The 27,319-nt window shown below is 45.2% G+C and overlaps 2 protein-coding genes across 4 annotated transcripts in view; one reads left to right on the top strand and one right to left on the bottom strand.

Moving 5' to 3' along the window:
* The window catches only part of LOC147420788 (uncharacterized), a 42,871-nt gene extending 20,236 nt beyond the window's left edge, over window positions 1-22,635 (top strand). For all 3 annotated transcript variants that reach the window (XM_086504189.1, XM_086504188.1, XM_086504187.1), the window contains 3 exons: window positions 21,993-22,049; window positions 22,123-22,257; window positions 22,422-22,635. In XM_086504189.1, the coding sequence (XP_086360315.1) occupies window positions 21,993-22,049; window positions 22,123-22,257; window positions 22,422-22,487 (258 nt within the window). In that variant the 3' untranslated portion in view covers window positions 22,488-22,635. The remainder of the gene's footprint in view (window positions 1-21,992; window positions 22,050-22,122; window positions 22,258-22,421) is intronic.
* A 2,202-nt stretch (window positions 22,636-24,837) lies between these two features.
* LOC147420787 (transcription factor MYBS3-like) lies at window positions 24,838-26,727 on the bottom strand. Its single transcript, XM_086504186.1, has 3 exons — window positions 26,032-26,727; window positions 25,640-25,851; window positions 24,838-25,502 (listed from the first exon to the last, which is right to left on the bottom strand). The coding sequence occupies exons 1-3, from the start codon at window positions 26,207-26,209 to the stop codon at window positions 25,041-25,043; spliced, it is 852 nt and encodes a 283-aa protein (XP_086360312.1). The 5' UTR covers window positions 26,210-26,727; the 3' UTR covers window positions 24,838-25,040.
* Window positions 26,728-27,319: the final 592 nt, after the last annotated feature.

The raw sequence follows: 27,319 nt of genomic DNA, 5'->3' as shown, positions 1-27,319 counted from the left end.
GTAAGAGTATGGATCACTGCCAATAGCTCTTTTTCATAAATCTGTTCAACCATTTCAAGACGTAAAAACATCCTGCTCTCATAAGCAATTACATGGCCTTCTTGCATCAAGATTGCTCCCAAACTGTGACCATAAGCATCACAATAAATTTCGAATGGCTTTTGCAAGTTTGGTAAGGCCAACACGAGTCAAGTAGTCAACTTTTTCTTTGAGAGTCTCAAAGGCTGCAATCTCTGTCGGTCCCAAATAAAAGGAACTCCTTTCGGAGTCAGCATATGCAAAGGAGAATTTATCTCTGCGAATTTCCGAATGAACCACCGATAATATGAACAGTCTTCAAATCAAGTCAATAGCAAATAGTTTCAATTTTGGCCAGGGCCATCTTACCCGTACTGCTGAGATATATGTCCCAGGAAGTGTATCTTAGGGAAGAAAAATTCGCTCTTTTTCGCATTTATAACTTCCGTAGTGCCTGTAAAACTCTCTAAAATCCCAAAAGTCGTCCTGAAAGCTGTCTTGTAGACGTCTCCAGGAGCAATTCAAATCTGATGATAACCACTCTTCATATCAATTCGGCAAGTAAAACCCTGAAGTCTGTCGAGTATATCATCGATCTTCGTAATGTGGAAATCTGTTATGGTTCATTGTTTCTTTATTTTGGCCTTGGCTAACTCTCTAAGGTGGCCGGTTCGGTGGTGTACTACCAGGAATCAATCATGTGATCTTCAGGTCGTGAAGGAGGCAACTCACCTGGTACGCCCGTAGAGAAGCAATCAGTCTCTATTGCAGAAAATCTTGTCGTTCCTTTTTGAGGTCAAACATATTCGACCTTTCAGTTTTTTTTTCCATCAAGTACAATCTCTTTGCCCTTCTCATTCGTCACTGTCGCTTTCTTAGCCCGATAGTCAACCACGGCGTTGTTCTTGTGGTACCAAGGGTTTCCTAGGAGAATATCACACCCATCCAAAGGCATGATATAAAAGTCCTCGTGCCCTGAATACCCCTGACAATGCAAACGAAGTTTGCCAATGACAGGTGAATGCCAATCTCCCGTCTGGGTGCTGCTAGAACTGCCTCCACCTGTGGCCTTAGCCTATCGAGCGTAATTCCAAGTCGAGCCGCCAATAAGTTGGCCTTGGCTCCTCCATCAAAGAAAATGAGGGCTTCCTGATCTTTCACTTTGCCCCATGCGCGGGAAAGTTTTGTGCTTTCGTTCATCTGATTCGGGTCATTCCCCATGCAATGTGGTACCAATCCTTCTTTCATCTTTTTTTTTTTTTTGCGCTCAGCTACTACTCTGTAACTTTCTGGCTTATCTTCTGGTGGTCCTCTGGTTCATCTTCTATTCAAGAATTTTGTCCGGCTCTTCCTGCGAGCACAGGTTCCGCTTTTCTACACTCGTCTGTTCTTTCAACTTTCCTCCCGACCTGAGAGGGGAAGCAATGGCCTCACGACATCTCAAGTAAATCTCATCAAGTGGGTAATTCTTCAGGTGTTTCGCAAGCCTTGGGTCTCTAGAGTACTTAATCAATCTTTTCACATATGTGTCAACGTGCAGATGACGTTTGTACTGTGCTTTGGCAAAATTTTCCACCAAGAATTTGTCCAAATCTTCATTCTTTTCTTCAGTTCCCACGCGGGATTTCAACTTTTCTTTTGCCTGCCCACCTAAAGGTGTTATCTCTGTCAGATTCTCCGAGAGAACCCATGAGTAATCTAGAATTCTTTATGGCTTATGCCCTATAGACAGAGCGATGTACGAAGGGTGGGAGTGGCTGATAAGTCCGGGGTCAAGCCACGAAGATTCTTTCAAAAAAAACTACATGTGCTGCAAAAAAGGATCGGATCCTCTGTAGAAGAAGAATCTTTCTATGCTCTGATACCACTGTAACAGGCTTGGACACTCCAACTGAGAAATCAATAGAAACACATGAACTGAAACTTCATAATCACTGAACTCTGAGAGAGAGAGAGAGAGAGAGAGAGAGAGAGAGAGAGAGAGAGAGAGAGAGAGAGAGAGAGAGAGAGAGGACACGGCCGGACGGAATTCCGTGCCCAGAAAGGTATTGGCCCCAAAGTTTGGCGCCCCTTTCGGTATTTCTTTAACATTAATCATTGTAAAGTAAAACTCCCGAGGGACCTCTGCTCTTAGACTCTATGTCTAGATGCTCTGTAGAGTGAGGCCCTAAGGGCTCCTATAAAGTTTACAAGGGATGCCAAAAACAGAGCCCCAAGAGCTTCAAACTCAAAAGCAAATAGTCCCCAAAGCATCTGGTCTAAAATCTGTCCCAAAAAGAAGGCAGTGCAAATTACAGAAATCCGTACAGCCCTGCCACGTTTTGATGCCACGTGGCATGTCCGTACAGCCTATCAGCACATTTTACGGGGGTGTGTACGCCACATCGTCATTTTGTGACATCACTCTTAAGATATGTTTCTGGTTTGTGTTAAGTCAAATATGGAGTTGTAAGCTCTTACAAATGAATTGACCTAGCTAGTCGGGTCTAGGATAGGGGAGCCTAAGACTAGGATGCAAGCATGCCAGAATGTTGAATAAGAGACAACTGTCACAAGACGGGCACCACGTGCCAATAGAAAAGAACAGACTGAACAGACTTTTAGCACTTCAATAACAACTGAACTGAGAGAGAGAGAGAGAGAGAGAGAGAGAGAGAGAGAGAGAGAGAGAGAGGTTCCTGCCTGCAGCCTGCCGCGGCGTTCCTGCCTGCAGCCTACCTGGCCTGCAACCTGCTGCTGCCGCGTACCCTCCTGCCTGGCCTGCAGCCTACCTGGCGCCGCGTGATCTACTGCCTGCAGTGTGCCGGCCCTGCGCGTCACAGCCGGCAGTCTGCCTGCCTTGCGCGTCACAGCCTGCACAGCCTTCGAGTACCTGCGCATCACAGCCTCTTCAACCCCTAATTCCGTGAAACCCTAACTCTAACAGCCCCCACCTGCAAGCCCTAATTTCGTGAAACCCTAATCCTGTGAAACCCTAATTCCCCGAAACCCTAACAGCCCGCAAACCTTCACTGTGAGCATCTTGTTACTGCCTGCAAGGGAAGGAGAGAAAGAGCGAAAGAGCGAGAGAGAGAAAGAGTTCCAGCTTCACTTCGGATCTTGCTTTTCCCGTTTGCCAGTCTCGCCCATTCTTCATGGCGGCTTTGCCGGTCTTGAGTGCTACACATGGCGCTCCATCACCACTTGCGTATCGCGTGGATTGTATTGGTGACCTGTTGACACGCATTGACTCCAAAATTCAACAATTGGCACAACATGCCTTGGTTGGCCGGATGATTGGACAGTCTCCACCTCGCTCTTCTATACGTGATTGGTGTCAGACTGCATTGGACACTACTCAGGGACGGGTCTCAGAGCTTACATTCCTTGGCAGAGGTATATTCATGGTACGTCTTTGAGATCCCGCCGCTGCCTCAGCTCTCCTGGCTCGCTCTCTGATACTCTCTGATGGCAGAATGATATACTTGACGAGATGGTATCCCGAGTTTACCACTGAGGAGTTTGACAGTCGACATCTTATTCCCAGATTCCCTCTGACGCTCTCCTTCCCAGATATGCCTCTCCATTTTATTGATGAGCATCTCCTTCAGATGATTGCTGCTCATTTTGGCACAGTAGTTCAGGATCCTGCATCTTCTCATCTAGTCCACCTCGCATACAGGTCCTGGTGTTTGGGGATACTTCATTACCAGATACAGTTACTGTGGCTGTGCGTGATCGAGACTACTCTTGCCGAATGGTAGTCACTGGCCGCCCAGGACAGTGCTTACGTTGTCACGAGATGGGACACTTGGCACGCGATTGCCCCACTCAGCCACGCCATCGGCGACAACAACAGCCGGCTCGTGGCACCCATGCTCAGCCACGTGGTCAGCATCCACAGACGGTTCCTACTACTACGACTCGAGCACCTCAGCAGCCTACGGGTGCTCCCAGAGCTTCAACCCTCCATGTTCCTCCCTCTGCTTCAGTTCCTACTGAGACTGCTTGGCAGACAGTAGGTCGTAACCATTCCTTCCGTCCTCGTCAACAACCCACCCCGCATGCAGCCCCCAGTGTTAACTCTCCTGCTCCCTCTCAAGTTTCCGCCACTCCCTTACCCCCAGCTTCTCCTCACCATTCTTCTTCTTCAGCCCAGGATCACTTACCTCTGCTACCAGCTCCTCCTTCACTTGCTATTCCCCTGCACACTCCTTCCCCTCTTCCCGAGGTCCCTATTCCCATGCAGATGGATCATTCACCGCTACTACCTCTCCCTTTTCCTCCTCTCCCTGTCGCCCTTACTCCCCCCCCTCCTCCTTCTGGTCCACCCCCTCCCTCAGCCGCTTATACTTACGTCCCACGCAGTTTTCTCAGCTCTTGCCCTCTTTCCTGGGGCACTCATCGGGCTGAAATGTGCGGTGACTCAGAAGGACCATTGCGGGTGCAGCTCTACCTTATGCATCACAAGCCAGGTTGTGTTCCCTCTTTAATAGGCAGTCGCTCTCAGCCTACCCATTCCTTTTTCCTTCCATTCCATGCAGCGCAGGAATGGTGAGAGGATCAGGTTCTGCATTTTGTGCATGCACAAACTATGGCTCAACTTAATTTATGGTTGTCTACTTCCGCTCCAGATGTATTGTCTCCACACTTCCCTTCATGTATTGGTGCTATGGAATGGAGTGATGTTTATGCTTGCTATTCATTGCCTATGATCATTCATGTATCCTCAGATGTGGTGCTTCCTATGTCTATGCGCATTTGGGGTGTCAAAGCTGCAGCATCGGTAATGCAATGTAAACAAGCTGAGGTTCGCAGTTGGTGCAATGAGACACCATATTTTAGAGAGGGCTTGCGGGTTGCTTTCCTTCCGTCCGAAACTCATCCCTTGGATGGCCTAGCTGCCTCCAAGAAGACGCGCAGTTAGTCAGATGCTTTACCAATTCTTTCATGCAGACTATGGATTTACATGTAGTTTCTTGGAATGCTAATGGTTTACAAACTTCTCGGGTAAGAGGTTCACGTAAGCTTTTACTTCGCAGAGATTTACACGCTCATGTAGTAGGCACTGTGGATATATTACTAGTACAGGAGCATAAGGTTGCCACTCCCTTTGGTAATCTCATGCCCTCGGGCGCTCACACTTTTTGGGAGCCTGCTCTGGGCATTCATGGACAGAGTTGCGATGTATGCATTTCAGTGGGGTTCAGCAGCATGGCACCCTTGTCGCTGGCAGGGCAGTCTATGTTTCTATCCGGATTCGGGACTCTATCATTGGTTTTATGTTAGTATATGCACCCACTACTCCTCGGGAGAGAGCTACTTTTTGGTCCTCCTTGGTTGCTGCTCTACCTGCTGTAGACTCTTGGGTTGTTGGAGGCGACTTCAACAACGTCGAGAGCGACTCTGACTGGCGATCGATCACTCCTCCAGTTCTATCATCCATTTCTCCCGATGAGCAGCCAGCTTGGGATCGATTTCTTCTAGCTATTCAAGGTGTTGACGCCTGGCACATACCCTCTTTTGGTCACCACCCTGCTACACTTCATTACTCGGTGGGGTTTCAGAGACAGCAGAGAAGATTATTAGAGCGACTTGATCGTTTTTACATTGGCCCTTGGGCAGCAGCTCTAGGTGGATTTACTACTATTTGGCGAGGGACCAGCCTCTCAGATCATTTACCCATCTCATTGTTTATCTCTTTCACTAGATCCTCTGCACAGATACGAGGCTGTCGGATCCCTGACAGTGTTCTCACCACTGAAGTTTTGCAGCAGTAGATTCGTGACTTGTGGTCCACGGGTGCTTCTTATTGTGGTCCCCCTGTAGAGTTCCTTGCCCATTGCATTACTCAGTCTAGTATTTACTGCCGTGATCAGACTGCTAATATTCATCGTCAGTTGAGAGTACGTGAGTCTGACCTCCACATTCCTCTGGTTCCACTCAGCGCTTGCTTGAGGAGTGGCCTCAGGATGCTTATCTCGCTGCTAGATAGGCAGAGCTCACAGAGGAAATTCGTCGCGTACAGGAGGCTAGGTCCGAGTTCACTCATCATGCTTCAGTATCTCATTGGATAGCTAAAGCTGATCGAATGAATAAGGACTTCTTCGCTGCGCATAAAGAGCGCCCTCCTGGCACCACCCTCCGGACTTTGTGCGATGCTCAGGGAACACTTCATATGCATCCTGATGTTATCCTTGATATGTCTGCAGATTATTTTGAGGCTTTGTTCACTGCTGATGTATGCACTACTGAGGTTTTACTTGCCCGTGAGCAGATCTGGCAACACACCCGACGTCGTTGTACAGACACTATGGCAGAGATCTTGTTGGCTCCATTCACACTTGCAGAGCTTTATGCTGCTATCGAGTCTAGATCCATCTTCCTGTCCTGGCGAGGATGGCCTCACTAGAGCTTTCTTTTTGACCTATTGGGATGTATTGCATATACCACTGTTTCGTGGTTGTCAGGATATCTTTGCATCAGGATATATGCATCCGGATCTTTGTTCAGGTCTCATATCTCTTATTCCGAAAGGGAGTGACACCACTCAGCTCCGCCAGTGGAGACCTATTACCCTACTCCCTTCGGTCTATAAGATATTAGCGTTACTGATCAGCCATCACTTGCGACCGTTCTTACCAAATATTATTCATACTTCTCAGACAGGCTTTGTCATGGATCGATGCTTATTGGATAATATCTTCACTTTTCATGAGGCAGTAGAGTGGGCCAGATCATCTTCTGAACCTCTAGCTTTTTTCATCCTTGACTTCGAGAAAGCATACGATCGTGTTGAGTGGGAGTTTCTCGAAGGATCATTAGCCAGGATGGGTTTCCCTTCGAGATGGATCTGAGGCATTTCCGCTCTCTTCAAGACTGCCAGCAATGCTATTACTATTGGTGGTCGTGTCAGTCGCAGTTTTGAGCTCTCTCGATCTGTCCGTCAGGGATGTCCTTTAGCAGCATATCTGTATCTATTTGTGGGAGAGACTTTGTCCAACTTTCTTCGTGCTCAGAGTCATGCATTTCGTGGCTTGACCATGCCAGTACCTTCAGCTCCGGACCTTATCGATCAGGAGTTTGCTGATGACACTATGCTGATGTTGCGCTATTTGGTAGCAGCTCTTGATGCCATGTGGGAGGCCCTGGAGGTTTTTTTGCATTGCCAGTGGTGCGCGCATTAACTGGCATAAATCCTATGGGTTACTGGTTGGCAGTGATGACATACCTACTTGGGGGGTAACTGATGGTTTCACATGGCTGCAGCCAGGTCAGACATGCAGATATCTGGGCTTTCAGGTTGGATTTGACGTTTCCTCACAGCAGCAGTTTGCACCCATACTACAGTCTATTCGCAGGAAGCTATGTCATTGGTCTTCTCGTCATCTGTCGTTGGCTGGCCGTGCATTGGTCGCCAACCAGGTCATTCCAGCTACAATATGGTATATGGCCGCCTGGTGGATGCTACATTCTGGTGTGATAGCTCAGCTGCGCAGACTCGTGCGGAACTTTTTATGGAGTGGCACAGATGGGACTACTGACACTCATGCTCGAGTTCGTTGGTCCACAATTATTTGTCCTAGGTCAGCGGGTGGCCTTGGCATTATTGATCCAGAATTACAGAGCCGCGCCCTTCTTACCAAGCTTATTGTTCGGGGTCTTTTTCCCGGCCAAGAATCTTGGAAAATGCTTCTTCAGGCCGCTCTCTCCACGACGACTCCACGCCTCGGCAGTAGAGATGGCCATACTTGGCAAACAGGGTATCGTTTTCTCTTTACGGATGCCCCCTTGTGCACCAGCACTCTCTCACCCTTCATCCGATCGCTCCTTCAGATTTGGGTATCCATGCGACGAGCTATCATACGCTCACCTCTCTCATGCCGTGAGGAGATTGAGCGCTAGCCTCTCATTTGGAATGATGCAGTTCTTGATTCTTCAGTTAATCCACCCGGTCAGCTTGGAGAGAGGACTCACATTGATTGGGCTGCTTGGGACACTGGCCCTGCTGCCTCTATGCGGTTGTTTCATGAGACACGTATGCTGGATGCAGATTTTGTGGCAGAACATTATGACATTGGTCGCGGGGTAACAGACAGACTGCTTGAGATTGACTCTGCCATTCCTTCACACTGGGACGCAGTCATGCGAGGCACGGTTCAGATGCCTCCACACTGTGGCTGGGAAGACCTCTTTGCTCAGAGCACTCTCTTATTAGTTCGTTTAGACACCATGCTGTTCACAGTTCATACTGACTACTCTCCGGGGATGCATGCTAGATTGACATATGCTACCACCTCTCCGCACCTTGTCTACCCCGGCGCTCGATGGGCGGCCATACGAGTAGTTGGCTCCCGCGGGAAGCGTCGTTGTGTTGACCCCCGTTTCGCTTCCGCTGATGCTGCACTTTGGAGGCTTTGGGTGTGGGAGGGTCGTGCCCTATCTCAGCTTTATTGGGATCCAGGAGAGTGGCATTGGCCGCACTCTAACCCCACCGGTGCACATGTATCATTCTTTGAGTACACAGTCAGAATTGGACGATTCGCATTGATGAGACAGCACCCAGAGCAGCCCACTCGTATGCGTTTTTGGTTACATTCAGGTCTCTCCCATGCCTATCTACAGCAGTTTTGGTCAGCCATCTGGGATTTACATGTGGCTCATCGTATTTCTTTTTTCCTGTGGATGATTGCACATGCAGGACTTCCAGTTGGGACTTGGTTAGCTTCTATGGGTCATGATCCGTTATGTACTCGCTGTTCTTTGCGCCTACCTGAGTCACCTGCACACTGTCTTTGGTCATGCTCGTCTTCTCATGTAGTGTGGCTAGCAGTTTGCTTTTTACTTAGCAGAGCTGGTGTTCAGCATGGATTTCTCACTTGGGGATCTGTCTCCTGGTTGATGCCGATGCCCGGACCGCATCTTTTCTACGAGGTCTCAGACACAGATCCAGCTCTTATGCTTACCCCGACTGGTTATCGGCGAGGGACTTTGGCTATGTTACCACAGATTGCTTGGCAGGGGGATCCTGAGACACGTGATGAAATCTTCTCAGTCATCACTAGCATTGCACTATGGAATGTTTGGAGAGCTCGTTGTCTTCACATTCTCAGTGCGGCTCCACAGCTCCTACCGGATATCCTCACTGCCATTTGGCTGGACATCATTCACACCCTCATTTGGCAGTGGGATTCTTCCTCAGGTACATCTAGAGCAGCCGAGGCTCGTCGATTTGACTTTCTTCGGCGTTGGGCCCGATCTCCACTCTTCTTCACACTTACAGGTGGACAGATTACATGGCGTTATGCACCTCCTCAGTGGTTTCTCCTCCACTCATCATACAGACCACCATGACATTGTTCTAGTCGAGTTGTCACTATAGTGGCTCTCAACCTTACATTCAGCTTGTACACCCCACGTGATAGGCTATTTTGGCATCCGCTGGGGATTATATTGTACTCAGTAATATACAGCCCTGATTTTCCCAAAAAAAAAAGAGAGAGAGAGAGAGAGAGAGAGAGAGAGAGAGAGAGAGAGAGAGAGAGAGAGAGAGAGAGAGAGAGAGAGAGAGACGACACGCAACACGGAGTTGCGAAATTCCACCCTAGAGAGTATTGGCCCCAAACCTTGGCGTCCCTTTCGGTATTTCTTTATATTGCATCAACACAGTACAAGCCGGTACTCTAGACTTTGCACCTTCTCTAGGAAGCATGTGAGAGAATTAGCCCTAACCTCATATTTAAAGGCCCTTGGCCTGAAAAGCAGTTACAATGAAAAGCTTCAAAAGCAACTGGTCCAAAAAACGCTAAAATCTGCCAGCACAATTTGTGGAAATCCGTACAACTGCCACGTCAGCCCTATCAGCGCGTTTTGCGGAAATCTACCACGATAGCACTGTCAGCGTGAAACACGAAAATCCGTACAGTTGTGCCACGTCAGCAATCAACGGAAAATCTGAGCTATGTGCTGGTGGGTCCTGCTTTATTTTATTCCTTTATGTCTCTTGGGCCCCATCGGACGCTATCCCATAAGTTGGTAGGACTTCTTCTTCTGTTGTTGCTTGTTCTTCTTAGGGTTTAGGCCCCTTGGTCGTGATCTTAAGGTTGGCTCTGCTCTTCACTGACTTGACACGTCAGCAGTTTGTGACAACAACCTTGGGCAAGCATCATTAAAACCTGGATCCAATAATGACACTACCAAAGAGTAGGAACACGCCTCTTTTTGGGGGGGTCGAGAAGAAGGGGGTTGGGGGGGGCGGGGGGGGGGGGGGGGGTGATGGGCATCGAAAGTGGTAGAAATGAGTAGAGGATAGCAGAAATGGTAGCAATCAAATAGATGATATGTTATGTCCCCAGACATGAGGATGGGCACCTAAGCTATGTGTGGCCAAGTATGAACATGGCCACTATTTAACAGAGTGCTATAAATAGAATTGTGATCTCACTTATAAGACATCTTGTGTGATCACCACACTTGGACTCTAGGCCCTTAGCAGCTCTACGTGCACACTCGTATTGGTGAGGGCTCGGTGGTATGGGACACCAGCCCTTGAGGTAGATGTAATCACTTTCGACGACTATCACAAGACAGGCACCACGTGCCAGTAGAAAAGAACAGACTTTTAGCACTTCAATAACAACTGAAACTGAAAGAGATGCATGACACGAAGAGAATTGATCATAGAAAAAAGGCTTGTGGTTTTGACCAAGAGATTGACATGGACCACCTTTCTAGGGGGTGTGATTCTAAATTGGGCCAATCGAATGCATCGATTCGATGCGTCTATGAACTCGGCATAGAAACCAGAACCCTAAAACCAGTCACATACCGCTTTCTAAAATCAAGGCAATCGTCCTCGATTGCAGTATATAAAAATGTTCTCACTTCTAACATTCATGCAACTTAAAATCTCACAATTAATCATTCAGTCGTGCATTCTTGTGTCATGACGGCCATGCGCAAAATTAAAGCTAGCTACAAACACCTCGGTTGCATTTGAAAATCGGGCATAAATGACGCCTTTAAGTTAACCAACTCCCACAAGCTATATGCAATGCTCATGTTGAGCCTTAGCAAGACTCTTGGTGAGAACATCTGCAGGGTTATCCTGTGTGTGAATCTTAGTCAAGGTGACTAGACCATCCTCCAATACCTGTCGTATGAAGTGGTATCGCACATCAATGTGCTTTGTCCGTGCATGAAACATGGCATTCTTGGCCAAATAGACAGCACTCTGGCTATCACATCCCAAGACAGGAGTACTAGCAGGCATACCAAGCTCTTTGACAAGTCTGCCCAACCATATGACCTCTTTAGAAGCCTCAGTGGCTGAAATATATTCAGCCTCAGTAGTACTCAATGCCACAATTTTTTGCAGTCGTGAACACCAAGAGACAGCACCACCAGCAATAGCAAACACATAGCCACTAGTGGACTTCCTGGTATCCAAGTCACCTGCCATATCTGCATCACAATAGCCCTGCAACTTCAGGTCACTTTTGCCATAGCATATACACCTAGATTGTGTACCTGACGACAAGTATCTCAGAATGCATTTCACAGCTTCCCAATGTGCTTTGCCGGGATTGGACATGTATCTACTAACAACTCCCACCGCATGGGCAATGTCAGGACGAGTGGCAGCCATAGCATACATAAGAGAACCACAAGCTGATGCATAAGGGATTCCCTTCATAGCATTCACTGCCACGTCATCCTTTGGGCAATCGGCTTTGCTAAGTTTTGTGTGTGGAGGTAAAGGTACTCCAAGTGACTTAGCTTCAGCCATGTTAAACCTGTCAAGTACTTTAGCAATGTAATTTTCTTGAGATAAGAAGAGCAATTTCAGCTTTCTATCTCTCTTGATTCTCATGCCCAAGATGTGCTCAACGTCACCTAAATCCTTCATTGCAAAAGCTGAATTCAGCTGACGTTTAAGAGCATCAATGGTAGACTTACGCTTCCCAGCAATCAACATATCATCTACATATAGCACAAGGATTATAGGACTTCCATCATTATCCTTCTTTGTATACAAACAATGGTCTGAATGGCTGTGTTTAAAGCCTTGAGACAGCATAAAAGTATCAAACTTTTTGTACCACTGACGTGATGACTGCCTCAAACCATACAGTGCCCTTCTTAGTTTGCATACAAGTTCCTTTCTATCAGGAACTACAAAACCCTCAGGTTGCTTCATGTAGATATCTTCATCAATGTCACCATGAAGAAAAGCTGTTTTTACATCCATTTGATTCAATTCTAAGTCAAGCACTGCAGCGAGAGCAAAAAGGACACGCAATGTCGTAAGCTTTACAAAACAAGAGAAAAGATCTCTTGAAAGTCAATCCCCTCTTTCTGTGCATACCCTTTGGCAACTAACCTTGCTTTATACTTGGGCTTTCCATCAACACATTTGACCTTGTAAACCCATTTGTTAGGAAGAGCCTTTCTTCCTTTAGGCAATGGCACAAGATCCCAAGTATTGTTTGCATGCAAAGATTTGATTTCCTCTTGCATCGCAAGCTCCCACTTACTGCTTAACTCACATGATTTTGCCTCTTTATATGTAAGAGGCTCATCCTCATCTGTCAACATAACATTATGCAAAGAGGGGTCAAAGCGCTGTATCAATCTTTTGACACGAGTAGACCTGCGTACCCAATGATCTACATTCTCAGGCACAGGTTCTACATCAGGAGGCAACTCATTTTCAGCATGCTCATGCTGCTAAAAATCATTTTCAGCCATGACAGGTGGCTGTCCATTCTCATTTGGAGCATCTAAATCATGTCCTACCTCTTCTGGCTCAAGGTTAACCGGCTGATTATCAATTTCAGCTTGCGGTAATGCATCTTGAGGCTCTTTTTCAACATCAATAGGTGGCAAGAGAGGCTGAAATTTGACCGATTTCTTGTCAATTCCATAAGATGTAGCATTTTTCAGCAATTTAGCCTCATTGAACACTACATCTCGGCTGCATACAACCCTCTTAAACTGAGGCAACCATATCCTGTAGCCCATTTCATCCTCTTCCCCGTAACCTAGGAAGAGTCCTTGGATGGACTTGGCATCTAGCTTTGTCCTCAAGTCATTACGAACATGGACAAAAGCCTCGCAGCCAAACACTCTCAAATGATCATAAGAGGCAGGTTTGCCAGACCAAACCTCCTCTAGAATGTCATTTTTCAGCGTACTGTTAGGAGAGCGATTGCATACATGAACTGCAGTTTTCAAAGCCTCTCCCCAAAACCCATGAGGGAGATTAGCCGTGGACAACATGCAACGCACTCTCTCACATAAAGTACGGTTATACCTCTCAACCACACCATTAGAAGATGGATTATAAGGGGTTGTCAACTCCCTTTTAATCCCATATTCTTCGCAATAACGCTGAAATTCCCCCCCATTGTCAGATTTCAGACATTTAAGCTTACTACCCTTTTGCGTGCTCACAAAAGCATGAAACCTCTTAAATGCATTAAATGTCTCACTCTTATTCTTTAACAAATATGCCCAGCCTTTCCTAGTGCAATCATCAATGAATGTAACAAAGTATAATGTACCACCAAAAGACTTAACAGGCATTGAACATACATCGGAGTGAATTAAATCAAGAGCATTAGCTTTGCGCAAGACACCAAAATAATAAGAAGAATTCTTTTGTTTACCATACAAACAGTCATTACAAAAATCTAACTTGGTGCCCTTTACATCAACCCTCTTCAAAGAGGAGAGCACATCAAGTACCTTCTGGCTCATATGGCCAAGTCTTTTGTGCCACAACTCCAAATGAGAAGCAACATCGGCCACTGCAAGAAATTTGCCAGGCAAAGATTTACCATGTAAATAGTATAATGTACCACTCTTGCATCCCTTGACAATGAGCATTGATCCCTTAAGCAACTTCCATGAACCCCCAACAAAAATGGTTGTATAACCCTGTGCATCCATCTGGCCAACAAACAATAGACTCTTCTTGATGCGTGGTACATACCTTACATCTTTAAGCATAAACTCTTGGCCATTGTTTAATGCCAAGCGCAGAGTGCCCATTCCTTGAATGTCACAAGCATGGTTATCCCCAAGGTAAACCTTGCCATACTTGCCTGCATGATAAGAAGCAAAACACTCCACAGATGGAGTCACATGAAATGAGGCACCCGAGTCTACTATCCAAGATTGTGTAAGGCCATCATTTGCACTTAGCAATGCCTCAATGACATCTCTACATGAGATAAGCATGTCTTTTGCATTTGCTACAACAAAATCTGAGGGGCATGAAGCTGCAACCAAGATCTCCTCACTGTCGGATAACTCTGTGATAACCACACTAGAGGATACATTGACAGTCTCCGAATCCTTGGAGGAGGTACTTGCTGATTTTTCCCCTTTCTTATCCTCTGTCTTCTTCTTCTCCTGTGATTCCTTCTTTCTTTCCTGCTCTTTCTTGAAATACCTGCAATCTGGCTTCTTATGGCCTTTTCTGCCACACTGGTAACAAGTCACATCCTTATCCCTAGACTTGCTTTTGCTCCTGTTTTGAGTCTGGGTACTTGTATTTTGCTTCTGACTTCTGCCTCTCGCATCGTAAGCAAAACTGCCACCTTCCCCACCACTAGACTTGCGTCTAATTTCCTCATTTAAGATGGAGTCTCGTACTCCATCATATGTGAGGTTGGGGCTATTACTCAAAGAAACCACAAGCGTTTTCCAAGAGTCTGGCAAAGTCATCAACAAAAATATGGCTTTCAACTTGTCATCAAAAGGTTGAAGCCCAGTATCCTGTAGCTGACTCATAACACTGGTGAAAGCACTTAAGTGCTCAGAAGCCGACTTGGCTTCGTTAAGCATCATGTTCACCAGTTTGCGCATCAAATGCACCTGATTCACAGGGGTGACATTCTCATAAGTCGCCTTCAACTTATACCAAATTGCATGTGCACTGTCCAACCCCTTTATGTCCACCAGAATGTCATCGGTCACAGCCATTTTGATATAGGCCTTAGCCCTCTTGTTGAGCTTGGCCCAATCCTCATCCGGCATATCCACAGGCTTAAGGGCGTCCTCACAATCCTTGAGGAACAAAATCCCTGCATCCTGTCCTGCCATAGGTCGAAACCTGTACCGTCAAATTGCTTGATTTCCATCAAGCTCTTGGCATCAGACGACGAGGAAGTAGAGGCCATTTGCACGGATAAAAATACAGCAGAAAGTGTCTACACAAAATCTGAAAATTTCCAGTGATCACAATGTACCGCACGTTGTATACAATATGCTGAAAATTTCAGCAATTAACAAGTATCCCCAATGCGTACTTGCATAAACCCACGAAAGGCGTACATAAACCTCAATTTGTGTATATAAAAACAGTCCAATTCTGAATTTTCTGCAAATTTACTGTTTTGGCGCATCAATTTGCATCAAATGGACCTGTTTTGAGTGGGAAAAGCAAGGGGCATTCACGGGAATCGATTTAGAACACCTGCGTTTTGCTGTTTTGACCTGTAATTTTTTGGTTTTTACCTGTTTTGACCTAATTTCAGCCTATTTTAGGCTGTTTTGGGAACCCTAATCACCCTACGTGACACCGGAAGCAAGGGGCTTCGCGATGAAAGCGGAAATTTGACGCGAGAGAATCCTTACGCCTACTGTCCAGCTTCCTGCGCAAAGCTTCTGAAACCCTAATCTGGCTCTGATTCCAGTTGATGAGCGCGTGGCGGTGTGTGCAAGTGATAGAGCACGCGAAGATGTGCAGGCCTTGAGGCTTGAAGCGGAGGCACTGTGCTACAGAAGGGAAGCGCTAGCAGAACGAAGAGGGGGGCGAGAGAGAGAGCTCACGTTTTTGGAGAAAACTCAATAAGTGAGTTTTGGGTTTTCCCACTTTATTATAAGTGACCTTTAAAAAATGTGTCCAGGTTCAATATGAACCTGAACAAAGTATAAAAATGTACAAAAAGGGGTTATTTAGGCCTTTAACCCAACAACAAACACCTCGGTTGCATTTGAAAATCGATCTTATGGCTATTTCTTAGCCAATGCCTGTAAAAGGTCATTGAATCTTTCTTGGGTGTGTGATCGACACCCAAGATTATAGTTCTTAATCATAAATTCATACAAAAGAATTCTCAGTTCATCACCAATCTTTATTCATAGTTTCTTTCCATAGTCTGCCGTCTCTCCTTGAGTAGCGTGATTACCAAAATTCAACACCAACTCTTGGTTCTTGTGCTTCAACTGGATGGTTCATTCTGGTGTCAAATCGGGCATGATATTTGTAAAACCAAGGCATGCCTAGTACATCACATCCTCCCAAATCCTTCATGTAGAAGTCAATTGGATGTGTAAACGTATGAACTTGTAATCAAAGTGATCCGATCAATGATTTCGATGACGTGTAGGTTCCATTAGCCATTTGTGCTTCAATTTGGGTCCTTTTGGCATATTCCTCAATATCTAATCTTGGGGCTAGTTTTGAGGAGAGAAAATTTTGCATGGAGTTTGAATCGAAGATGATAGGGCATCTTGATCTTTAACTTTTCCCATAGCTTTACATGGTTCATTGGATGTGTCGACAATAGATCAGAAATCAATCCAACAAGAGTCGGGATTTCTTGTTTTCTTTGCTTTTATACATGGATGATTTTTTGTTATTGGGGTTTTCGGGGAGTCCTATTCAATATGGCCGTGAAGGCCACATTTGTAACATCTTCCTTTTGACCGGTATTGTGCCATCTCTTCAGGAGTCAATCGTAGAGTAGATGTATTGGCAAGTGTACTATTTTGCTGTTGTGGGGTGTTTTGGGTGGAGGATCAAGGATTTGGGTTTCTCTTCTGAGAAGGGCGGTAATGTCAGTGAATACCAATTCTTTCTTCATAATGTGATAGCCCACCCTTGCATGTGACATAAGTTGTCATATATTTGATACCACTTTTCCTATACAATAATCTCTCAATCTGTTCCGCAAAAGTAATGTTTTAGAGAGAAAAAGTCTGTGTGGTTATAGGATGGTTCTAACGTAGACCAAAAGTTAGGAATGGACCACCTTGAGAGAGAGAGAGAGAGAGAGAGAGAGAGAGAGAGAGAGAGTATCTACAATCACCATAAAATGATTAGTTGCATCTTTGACCTCGGCGTAGAAACCCTAATGAAAAGACCCGTCACATATTACCCTTTTAAATCAAAGCAATCGTCGTTGATTGCAGATGCATAGCAAAAAGAAGAGAAATAGAGAAGAGAGTGAAAGTATGGAAAATAACATGCACATGTTAACATTTTCTTTAAAAAACAAGCCAAAATAACAAGCAATCATTATTTTTATAAGTGCAAAAGCACCAAAAGTCAATAGCTTCCAAAAACTGATACTCAAAAGCATAGAAACTCAATGCTTTCACAACTAGCACAAAAAGTGGGCCCGTCAGCACCATAAATCGGGGCGCGATTTGCGGGCTGCTATGCTGAGACTTTGGTCCAGCCATTTGGTCTAGCTTCAGGTCAGCTCTACTACTACTCTTCCGGTCCGGTACTAGCATGCTATTTGATCTCTTTGTGACATGTGGAATAGTGAATAGTGTTGCTGTCGCGAAACTCAATTAATGGAATATATTTTTCCCATCCTGTTGTGATCAACAACGACATCTTCAGGAATTCAAGTAAAGTGGAATTGGCATACTCGGACTGATCGTTTATCTATAAATCATAAGAGGACGAAAATTGTAGAGTGGCTTATCAAAAAGGGCTCGCTAAAATCGGCTTGTCATTCACTGACAATTGAAGATGGTGCTCCATGGAGTTAGAAAACATGATGCAAAAATAACTGAGCCATATGATCTACTTGATGTTCTTATCGGACAGGGATGAAATATGCTTGTTTACTGAAATGTTTGATGATAGTCCAAATCTGATTGTTGCCTTCAGGTGTAGTAGGAAAATCAAAGGTGAAATCCATTGCAACACTTTTCCATCGGTCAATGATAGTCCAAATCCTTTTATTTGTAGTAGGAAAATCAAAAGATGAATTCCATTGCGATGCTTTTCCATCAGTCGAAGATGGTCCAAATCCTTTCTTGCCTATAGGTGTAGTATGCTTTTCCATGAGCGAGTGGGAATAAGTAGTCGTGGAAGTAAGCACGCGGATTTGTAGCAATGATACTTGACTTTCTTTTGGACTTTTTCACGCCGTTGGGAAGCGTAGGTCTCAATTGTGATTATGGTGGGTTGGATGCCTTGATGGCCAGCATTAAGGAGGGGTAAAACCTTCGGTTAAAGAGCTGGAGTCACATGTAGTTTTCCATGATTCAATAAATAGGCTCATTGGAATGTAAACTGTTCAATGAACCTAGCTTGGGATGTGTGGCAATGGTAATGGAAGAGGCATGAGGCCATCGGCCCAAACGTTTGTTGGTGCTTTTCACATGTACAATCTGAAAATGAAATCGAGAAAGAATGTTGGCCCATTGAATCTACTTGTTGAAAAATCTTCGCTCATTGCAAGAAGTATTGGAGACTCTGATGATCTGTCTCAATCACCACTACATGATCATCTTGCTCAAGGATTGCTCAAGTAACTCCTCCTCATAGATCTTGTAGAGAGCTCCTCAAGGCGTCAGCTTCGACTCTCTTAGGCCACTGTATGACCGTCTTGCTCGAGGACTACTCCAAGACTGGTACCACAAGTATCACAATTGAGTACAAAGAACTTCTGTAGATCGGGAAGAATAAGTACAAGATCAATTGAGAGCTTCATTTTCAGAGTTCTGAAAGCACTGACCTCTTTGGAAGTCCAAATGAAGGCAGTGCCTTTCTTTTGTCGCATTATGCCAAGGTGAGTAAGAGCGACAAATGAGTAGTAAAGTGGCGATAATAAGTGGCAAAGCCAGGAAAACTCTGAACCTCGTGCACTGTTGGTTATGCAGGGCAAAGACTAGCACCCCTTTCGGTATTTCTTTCTTTATTGATGCTTCACAAGGTACAATGGCCAAGGGTCCTCTCTATTGATCACAAGGTACAATGGCCGAGGGTCCTCTCTTGGCAATGCTCCCAAGCTTGTCTCCTGGGAGAGGCCCCCAAGGCACTTATTTATACATTACATGGGGCCCCTAAAGTTGGCGCCCCCAATAGCTTCTCATCTATGCCAAAAGCTGAGCCCCAAAAGCATTGCGCAAAATCCCCCCTGCTGTCCGTACAGATGTGCCACATCAGCAGATTTGCATTAGTTTTTTTTTTTTTAATGCGCCGGCTTTAGGGTTCAGTGCCCTATTATTTGGTCAGGCCTCCCACTGGAAAAAGCTAGTGAAAGTGTGTCATGTGCAATGTGACACAGTGCGTCGGTCCACGGTAACTTGTGACTACTCATCAGCGGCGCATCCTTAAATGCGCTATTCTAGCTATCTTTAGTTCTAAAAAGGAAAACGAATTTGTAGATAAGGTATATGAACTTATCAGAAAAGGATACTAGTTATTTTTCTAATGAGTTGTGGCAGTTGGTCTGCAAATTTTGCGTGTGGCCTTTGCCATCCCATCAACTATTGCAGTGTGCAAGAGCTGTTTCCACTACTGCTAGGACGTGCTCGCTACTGTTTCCACTAGTGCTAGGACGTGCTTGCAATGCTGCGCTCTGTTTGCTGCCCACAGAGCTATTGCTTGCTGACGTCAGGCCTCGTGCACATTGGCTTCACCATCCTGCCTGCATCCACCATTGGCAGCGTACACCCGCTTCAGGTACTGCCAGTAGCCATCTGCTCTAGATATGGTTGGGAAAGCCACAGCTCTAAAGGTTGAGAAGGAGCTGGATGTGTTTTTCACAGGTAGAGGTAGGTGTGCTATTGAGAAGGTCATTTGTCCTTAGAGGACATTAGGAGGGCCACAGTCATCCGATAATTCGTGAACACCATGCCCACTTATTGGCGATCCTGCTACCCATTTTCTCATTGATGCTTGGTTCAGCCATTTGAGGATACGTTCAATCGATGGTTCAGCCGATTTGGACTTCTTTTGGGTGAGGGTACGGCACCACCGGGGGGTGTCCAAACCCCCACTCTTCAGAGTTGTCATGCGCACCCCTCTCTCGTAGAGGATCCTCCTCGATTTATCACTCTTCCCCTTCCCAAGGCAGATGGCAGCGATGCACTCATCAGAGAGTTCCTAGATGTGGAGGAACAGGAGGCTCTGCAGGAGTCCTCAGCTTCTGTACTTTACAAGGAAAAGACATGGATGCAGAGAGAGGAAGAGGGAGGGAAGCAAAGAAAAGAAAAGGTGACGTACACAGGCGAGGCAGACATGTGTGCCTCGGACCAGACAGCTATATAGGCAACTAGACTTCACAGCTGGAATTCTATCTTCTTTGGCGGCAGTACCACCACCAAGCCTGATAGAGTCCCCAGTGGTTCAGATAGGCTGTGCTTGTGACACAGTCCTGAGGAGAACTTTCCACCTCTTAAATCTAATAGAGTTGTATATGTTAGGAGATCAGAGAGGTTGAAAATAGTCTTTATTTTGACGTGTTTGCATCGGGATCTATCTACTGGGATTACTAGAACATAGTCTTTACAGGGGAGAAGACCTGTGGAAGCTGCAAGGTGCATGTGCTTCAAGAGGACAACCTCTTCTTCTTGTCACATGGGCCACTTAAGATTTCGGCCTTTCCATGTCTTTTGATGATGTCCAGAGGACATACAGACTTGTACATGAATTTGTCTCAGAGACCACCTTTTTATGGCCTTCAGTAGACGTTGATGACAGATGTAATCAGCCTCAACCTAGCCTTGAATCACACATTAGCTATACATGTTGCCTAGGCTTGCACCATATTGGAACTTTAGTGGAGCATTCTCAAAATTCACTGATAGAGCATTTACCACTCGAAGTGTGCAAGTAACTCAGTTTGTGTCTCGAGGTTGATGATCTATAGTCATGCCATAATAACATATTCTCTCTAGAGGTGTGAGAGTACCAAGTATTGTCTGCAAGTATGAAGATGCATCGTGGAGCAAGAGCTTGGAGGTAGATCACAGATGCACCTTCCCAATTGCTTATGCTAGTCTATATGATAAGGAAAACAATGGAGGTGCACAAAGGATGCTAATCAACTTGTCCCTCCATCTTACACATGAAAGAACCATGCTCAGAAAAATACAATGACCTTGCACACGAAAGATGAGGTGCATATGGGTGCTAATCAACTCTGTCCCTCCATGTAGCATAAATAACCATGATCAGAAAATACGATGACCTTGCTTACAAACGCAAGTACAGCTACAAGGATTTAGAACCGTAACACAAGAATTTTGATCTGAAATATATATGCAAGTAAGCAACCACCTGGTTACAGATTTGCACAGGTTAACGGAGTTTTAGGGACGTAAGGAACTTGAATGTTCAAGGGAATAGGAATCTGAGTTCGATTTTCAGTGGCATTCTTTAAAATGGAATAATCCACTGATTTCAGTTGCTTCTCATGATTGTAAAGTTGCACCTAAACAGTAAACAGTTTCGAGTACAAAGAAACAGCTCTGCTGGTTATATTATCACCAATCTGAGTTCAATTTTCAGTGGCATTCTTTAAAATGGAATAATCCACTGATTTCAGTTGCTTCTCATGATTGTAAAGTTGCACCTAAACAGTAAACAGTTTCGAGTACAAAGAAACAGCTCTGCTGGTTATATTATCACCTCAAAGTAAGAAGGCCATCTTTCAAAGCTTAAGCTGCAGCCTGCCAGATCACTGGCAGCTTAACCAAGAAGACGGTTTGAAAGGTTGCACAAGTTGCTCTATATGCTTTCGCTGAATGTGCCATTGGGTCTTGAGCTTATTGAGCATTTGCATCTTATTATAGTGTAATGTTCCATGTTTTTAATCTGTAGGTTCTTGTGTTCAAATTTGTTGTTGTGTCTTTTGTGATGTATCATGTTTTTCATCTATGATTCTTGCTATCAAATTCCATTTTGTATTCAAGTATCTTTGTTACTGAATCTTGAGTTTATTAATCATACTTAGGAGTTTATGGGAAGACAACTACTGGCGATGAATGTAATGTGGAAATATAGAGAACAGGTGGACTTCTATCCCATAGATTGTTTAAGGTAGGTATGAACAAATTAACATTTCTCCTGTTCCTGTCAATCAGCGTTCATTTCCACTTACAGAAGAAGAATATTTGCTTCGCTTGGATGATGTGGCCAACAATTTGAGGTGTTGGGGTGCTGTATCTTATGTTCGGAACAGTCTTGCCAAGACAAAGGAAAGGCCTCGCATTGGGAAGGTAAAGTTCCTCTCTATGCAGCAAAGCGTGCGTTTTTAAGAAAAGATTTGTCTACTGCATCTGACATCTGCGTGAAGGTGGAAGCTACTCCAGTTCTACTTGCTTCATTGAATAGCTACTTTATAAAGGATATTTATGCTTAACCTGCTATGAGAATATGGCAGGCTGTCAGCATATTCATTGATTTGGACGAATCTGGTGGCCGTGCCAATGAATGGATTTATCGATGATGGTTTTCAACAGAACCACGCCTCCAGCTTAGTTGAAGGTCTCCTCTGTTGTTTTCTCTACTCTGCTGTGAGCAGTTATGTAAAATAGAGGGAAAGCAACTTTGTAAAATATATCTTTAATTATAATCTCCTCCATTATTTGTGAGCACATTTTTTCCAAGTTAGCATATTTTGATTCCCCACGAGAGAAAATATCTTTCATGAGTTGTCTCTTTTTGAAAGACCACATCGAAATGAAGGTTGTATTCTTTAATAGAGAGAGACACAGTTAAGGCAGGAAAGCTTTCCTTGAAGGAAGAAGTACGAAGATCCAGTGAATCAAAAGGCAACCCTAGTTCTTTGCTTCACCCTTAAAACCATCCAAGGAAGTAACAGCTTGAATTGATCATGCAGAGCTTCTATTATCTGAGGGCTTAACCAGTTCTAACTATTCATAGCTGGCCGACAACAAAGTGGTGTCTTCTAGCTTCTAGAGTACTTGAGATGTAAATTTCTTCATCACAACAATGACATTTCCAAACCCTACACTGCACATCAAGAGCTTGAAGTAAAATGTCCCCTGTACAAGGATTCGTCACAAAACTACCATTAGAGCGCTTTCGCGCGCAGCAGTGTTTCTGCTGATGCAAGCAATCACAACCTAAATTCCTTGGGAGATGCTCATCTCCGACTTCTACACTCCATCAAGGGGATGAGAGATGGCAGAGAGAAGATGCAGATTGTTGTCAAGTCTGCCACTTCTCGCAGAGTTTGAGTTTTGATAGGCAGGGTTCTCACTACTATACGAAATATAGGCAGGGTAGAGTTTTGATAGGCAGGGTTATCACTACCATATGAAATATGCCTAAGCAAGCAAAATGCTACCAGAAACTGTGTGAAACTTACCTTCGCTGCACACAGCAGTCACGAATCCAAGCTTGAGATGGAGTATGACTGCCCATCATAAGTTAAATAAAAATTATCCCCTCAAAAAACCACCAGTGGTCGTTTATGTGACTTTGTACTGCTTTCAGGATTGATGCAACTCAGATCTTGCGGCTAGCTCCATATACCAATGTTGCTCCATTTCTCAGTTAAGTATTAACCCACAATTGTCTATCCTCTGCCTTTACTTATTAGCCTCATTTATACATCTCAGTATCATGTTCTTAACCTGCCATTCAAGTCAATTGCAACCATCTGCCTTTGTTTCAATCAGCCGTGATCAATTATTAATACGAATGTTTTCAATTGTTCGTCATGGAGCATGAAAATAACTAGTGTTGCATGGAAATTGTACTGCAAAGCAACAGCTGGTGTCGAAGCGAACTTTGAGATTTCCATACTACCATGTCTTGTAAAACTCTCTTGGATGCATTACACTTGCTACATGATGCCTTGATAAACTTGCAAGCAAATGAGGCTTTTATGACACCAATGTATCATGGCTTGGGTGGAATCCAGTGGGTCTTCATGTGTTACACCAGCTATATTGCCCTACACTACAAAACCAGGTTCTTCCCCAGAACACCCTTCCCTGCTTGAGTTGCTCCCCTCGTCAGCCTTACTCACTATCAAAGCCATTCTGTTTTAACTTCCACTCTCTCTCTCTCTCTCTCTCTTTCTAGAGCCGAGCTAAGTCTTGTCAAGGAGTTGCAGTCAAAATGTCCCTTCCTGCAGCTGCTACAGGAAAAGTCTCTTGATGTCCAACATGCTAGAGAAGAAAACAGTCAAACTAAATCTTGAATGTTCTTAAAACTAGTTATTTGAAGCTGCGAATACTTGAGATTCATTGAAGTTGACCAAACAAAATCCCCCAAAGCCAGTTGGGAATACTCCAGATGCTGCTTGTCATCATGTATCATCGGACTTCATATAGGATAAGCTTGAAATGTACAAGCTGTGTAAATTCATGTTGGATAAGCTTGAAATGTACAGTAAGTGTAAATACATGCTGGATAAGCTTGAAATGTACAGTAAGTGTAAATACATGCTGGATAACCTTGAAATCTGGGAATTGTGTGGCACAAGCTGTACAACACACAAGTAATATTTCCAATGCCATCTTCTTCAAGTGCAAGTCAAATCCATGCCCTAACCCTCCTATACAAACAAAAAACAGGTACCAGAAGGTCCATTTACAACAAAGAACATGTAGCAGAAGGTTGCTTCGTCAAACTTGAATGGCCCTTAATTAAAAAAGATTTAACTGCCCAAAAATAATCATGACCAACATATGTTCAAATACTTATCAAAGACAATAATAGCAAGCTAGCCTTGTCACCACGCAGCACTAGGAAGGGACATAAAGCACAAAAATGTTACTTCCTTTTGTGCTGCCTGAAACAAAATGTTAATGAAAAAACTATGCTCACTTCCAAAAATCGCAGTATCGTGTTGATAGAAAACATGACCAGTGGCAACCTCATCTATTTTGATGTGTTGAGGGCCGCTGTCTACTTAAGCGTACAAAAACCCCCCAGTTCCCTGGAGCTGGCACGGTATGTCTCCACAATTTGAAACTCTCAATGAGGGACAATGAACCCAAGAACTTAAGAAACAAATGCTCTTCACTTACACAACACTAATGGGATTGCTTGTATGCCTAGGGTTTATCTGTTTGGTGCAGTATGATCGGCTGGCATGTTGGAAAGCAGAGTGCTCTGATGATTTGAATGACAACCGGGGTGGGGATGAACAACTAGAGGCTGGCAAACTAAACTCCGACACACCACCCCAGAGGTCCATCATGTGAATGGGAGAGGTTGGGATTATAGGTGTCGGCCGCACAACATTGCACGTTTGAGGGGCGGGCGATGATGCAAAAACAAACTCGTCCCGATGACTGCATCCTGCCCATCCTGGGACAAGCAAAGCATAAGCTGGAGGAGCTCCACTTGAATGCATTTGAGCATGACCACCACTATGTACCGTTTCTCTCATTGCAACGTCTTCAAGAAACTGAACCATAGCCCTTTCTCCTGCAGACAAAGAGGAAGGAAGCTGCTGAGCTGACTCGCTTTCATCAGTCGTCCCCTGCATCAAAGTAAACTATCTCATCGTTCCGACATCAAGCTGAGCTTATTAAAAACATGTCTCCCTGCATCCTTAAAAGCTTTGCCCTTGGCCAGGGCAGGCAACACAAGAATATTATACACCAAAGCCAGACTCACCAAGTCCGAAGTGATGTCAAAAAGGCTGGAGCGGCGCTTTCTAACCCTGCTTAGATTGTTCTGCCTGATGAAGTATTTCTGGGCATGGCTGGCTACCTGGGTGGGCGTCCGGGTAGTGACGAAGCTTCGGGAGATTCCCTTCCAATCGCCCTTTCCAAGCTTCTGCAGGCCCACCAAGAAAAGCCGATGCTCCTCTTCTGTCCAAGGTGTGCCTGGATCCATGGGATGAAAGATTGGATCTTCACCATGTAGGGCTCAAAACATGAATGTGCATAAAGTGTTAACTCTGTAGAGGATAAAGCTTGATCTTCTTGCGATCATCGGAAACTTGTCTGTCCGCGTGTGCATGTACGTGTGCACCTAAGAGAAAAGGGGGGAGGAAGAGAGCATACCTTTCTTCCGATCCTTCGGAGTGTCAGTGTGGGCGACGTGCGGAGCCATGGGGCCATCAGAAGCATAGATTGAGTGTTGAGGGGAAGGCTGCTCTGCATGCTGCTGTTGCTGCTGGCGCCGCCGGCGGTGGTGGGTGTTAGGGGTTGCAGCAGGGGGGGAGGAAGAAGGAAGGTCCATCTATTGTAGTACCCTTCTCCTGCCTCTCTCTCTCTAGAATCAGAGCGCAGATCAACGTCTGTGTACCTTTCTTGCCCGACGCTCTCTCACACACACACACACGTAACATACACACACACACACACACACACACACACACTCTATCCGGTTTCGCGCCCAGAGGGTACCGACCTTCCAGATTTGCCTCTCCACCTTTCTCTGGGCGGCTGCCGCTGCTGGCGAGCTAACGCTCGAGAGTCGTGCAGGAGAGAGAAGATAAAGGGCTGGCTCACTGTCCTCTCTCTCTATGTGTCTCTCTCTCTCTCTCTCTCTCTCTCTCTCACACACACACTCAAATCTCTCTCTGCTTGTCGCACTTTACGAAATTCCACGCGCCCAGATCGTGCGAAACGAAAGCTCAAGAAAATTGTTGAGAGAGGAGGGGAGCATCTCGACAGAATAAAATAACTACCCAAAAACCTGCCTCTGCCAATTTGCCGAAGAAGATGAAAGAGGGGGGAGGGGGGGAGGGGGGGGCCTCTGCGCAAGCAGCGAAGTGGGGGTGTGCTGCTGTTATGGTTGTTACGACGCTCTTGCTCCAAAACCCTACTCTAATTTTCTCTCTCTATAAAATTTTCGCTTTACCCGCCGCTCAAGCAAGCTTCTAACACACACCAACTGACGTACAGAGCTAGCCTAGAGAGAGAATGTATGTGTGAGAGAGTAATATTCACGGCATATCATGCTATGTGTCGGCATGCCCCGCACTTTCATACACGTTGCACCTTCTCGTCTCCTTCCCTTCTGCCATCTTTTTACAGCCGCCGCCCACGTTTGTCTGGACCAACCACTAGAGTCCCATGTTTGTTGAGGACTGCAACTTGTCCAGATTTGCAAGCAGCACAAAGGAGAACCCCCCCCCCAAATGGCAATGCCTACAATGCTACATCCTCAAGACCATGACATGCTGACACATAGAGGAGACAAAGTGAGCCTCACTCCACATATGACTTGGGCCTTTTTGGCCGGCCCAAAGGGCAAAGGCTCTATAGGTGCCTTCTCTTTTTTGTTGACTAAAATAGAAAAGAGGTTGAGTAGTATTTTAAGGCATTTTTTGATAGACCAAAAATG

The sequence above is a fragment of the Adiantum capillus-veneris genome, chromosome 28, assembly GCF_014529385.1.
Source record: "Adiantum capillus-veneris isolate H3 chromosome 28, ASM1452938v2, whole genome shotgun sequence".
Classification (NCBI taxonomy): Eukaryota; Viridiplantae; Streptophyta; class Polypodiopsida; order Polypodiales; family Pteridaceae; genus Adiantum; species Adiantum capillus-veneris.
The sequence above is the reverse complement of the archived record's forward strand: the minus strand, read 5'-3'. Positions and strand labels throughout refer to the sequence as shown.